Source organism: Gavialis gangeticus, unplaced genomic scaffold (genome assembly GCF_001723915.1).
Source record: "Gavialis gangeticus isolate Ggan-Ray unplaced genomic scaffold, GavGan_comp1, whole genome shotgun sequence".
Taxonomy (NCBI): Eukaryota; Metazoa; Chordata; order Crocodylia; family Gavialidae; genus Gavialis; species Gavialis gangeticus.
This window is the reverse complement of record NW_017729031.1, coordinates 42,079,448-42,081,450: the sequence shown is the minus strand read 5'-3', so window position 1 is coordinate 42,081,450 and position 2,003 is coordinate 42,079,448. Positions and strand designations below refer to the sequence as shown.

Genomic DNA, 2,003 nt, shown 5'->3' with positions numbered 1-2,003 from the left:
ACCCACAATGCACCAGGGCAGCAAAACTGGAGTCCTCGAGCCCTTTAGGGCGGGCTGGGTGGGCAGGCGCTGCGGAAGGAGGGTGACGGGGGGCGCCGGGTGGCGAAGGGGGCGAAGAAGGTGGCGGCGAAGGTGGAGGGGTCTGGGGGCTGGCGCAGCAGCAGGGCCTGCAGGAAGTCCCCCAGCAGCGCGGGCAGCTCCGGGTGGCGCCGCACGTAGGCGGCATGCGAGGCCTGCAGCTCCTCCTGCGCGGGCACATCCATCAGCCCCACACCGGCCTGCCCCCTCTCCCCCACCATGCCCCTGCGGCTGGCTCTGGGGTGGGCCCACTTGCACTCACCTTCCTGTCCAGGAACTGTGAGCGGAGCTGCATGTCGTCCTCCCATGCCAGGGGCTGCTTCCCCCAGGCCAGGGGGGCTTCGGTGGGCTCTGGGGGCCAGAGGTGGATCAGGCAGGCTGCTATACCCCCCCTCCCCAGCTGCCTCCAGGAAAGGGGACTCGCTGCTGGCAATATGGAGTCTAGGACGTGTGGGGCTCACCCTGCTCCGGCAGCGGCGGCTTGTCCAACAGCAGGGCAGTGGTGGGGCAGCCCACCTGGACGCGCCGAGTCAGATGCCTGGGGGGTGAGGGGTTAATTCCTCTGGGACCCCCCACCCCTGGGGGCACAGCAGGCCCCAGCTGCCGGGGCTCCGTGCAGGCGGGGGAGGGGGCACATACCCGTCAGGAAAGAAGCTGTCCTGCCAGGTCAGGGGCACAGCGGCGCCCACGGTGCGCTCCAGCACGAAGACCTCGGCTTCCTCCGCGCCCACCTGCTGCCGCTGCATGCCCAGCACGCTCTGGGGGGGCATCGGGCAGGGCAGTGCTGGGGTCCGGGGCCAGGCTAGGCCCCCGGTGCCCCCCAATCCCACCCCCGCCGGTGCCCGGACTCACATAGGCAGCCGGGCAGAAGCGGCCCTCAGGATCCAGGGCCAGGAAGATGGTGCTGGGGGGCACGGCGCAGCGCCGAGCCAGCACGCGCCCCAGCAGCACGGCCGCGCCCTCCAACACCAACCCCTGCGCGGCCGGCAGCTCCTGCACCCAGTGCTGGCTCTGCTGCTCCTGCGGGGGGGAGGGCAGAGCTGAGCGGGGACCCCAGTGCTCCTTGCTCTGGGGCAGCACCAGGGGTCCCCTCACCTCTCCCTCCACCGTGGTGCAGCTGATGAGGATCTTGCCCCCGCGCTGCACCAGCTGCGTCGTCTTGTCCAGGGGGTGCCCGGGCAGCTGTGGGGGGACAGCGGGTGAGGGGCCGGGCAGAGCCGCGGGGGGGCAGGGGGTCTCCCCCACCCACGTGCTTCTGGGCACTGCAACAGGGTCAGGAAGGAGGTGCGGGGCCAGCTCGGGCCTGGTGCAGGATGGGAAATGCCACATGGGGGGCACTCACCTTCACGTACTCGTGCTGGTGCTGCTCCAGGGTCTCCAGCTTCTTGGACACGAAGGCTGGGGGGGGGGGACAGGGCCACAGTCAGCTTGCCTGTGCCGGGGGCAGTAAGCAGGGGCGCCGGGCTGGGGTACCCCCACCCAACTGCCCGGCCCCTTGCTCCTGGCCCGGGGGCAGAGTGGACCCTCTGGGGCTGTGGGGGGCAGGAAGGAGGGAAACTCCACAGCTGGGGTCTGGGGGGCCCGGGGCTGGTGCATGACGGGAATTAGGGGGCACAAGGCCAGCGCATCCTAGGAAGTGCCACAGCCACCAGATCTAGGGGGCCTGGGGCTAGTGCATGCTGGGAACTGGGGGTTACAGAGCTGGTGCATGCTGGGAAATCCCGCCACCACCACAGTGCGGGCCTGCGGGATGGCCATAGGGGCACAACCAGCCCTTTGGGGGAGCCCAGGGGCAAGGGGCTTCTCTGACGGGAGCAGCCCCCCGGCCCGAGGCGCGGGTCCCGCGAGCAACCCACCGTGCAGGGAGGTGCCGCACGGCGCGCCGTCCACGCAGGCCCGGCTCGTGGCCCGCACCAGCACGCAGG

The 2,003-nt window shown here is 71.2% G+C and overlaps 1 protein-coding gene across 1 annotated transcript in view; it reads right to left on the bottom strand.

Moving 5' to 3' along the window:
• The window catches only part of CATIP (ciliogenesis associated TTC17 interacting protein), a 2,646-nt gene continuing 643 nt past the window's right edge, over positions 1-2,003 (bottom strand). The window contains exons 2-9 of the mRNA XM_019522818.1: positions 1,935-2,003; positions 1,421-1,476; positions 1,174-1,260; positions 931-1,098; positions 718-836; positions 540-616; positions 341-429; positions 1-245 (exon numbers count right to left, since the gene is read on the bottom strand). Of these exons, the coding sequence (XP_019378363.1) occupies positions 45-245; positions 341-429; positions 540-616; positions 718-836; positions 931-1,098; positions 1,174-1,260; positions 1,421-1,476; positions 1,935-2,003 (866 nt within the window). The 3' untranslated portion in view covers positions 1-44. The remainder of the gene's footprint in view (positions 246-340; positions 430-539; positions 617-717; positions 837-930; positions 1,099-1,173; positions 1,261-1,420; positions 1,477-1,934) is intronic.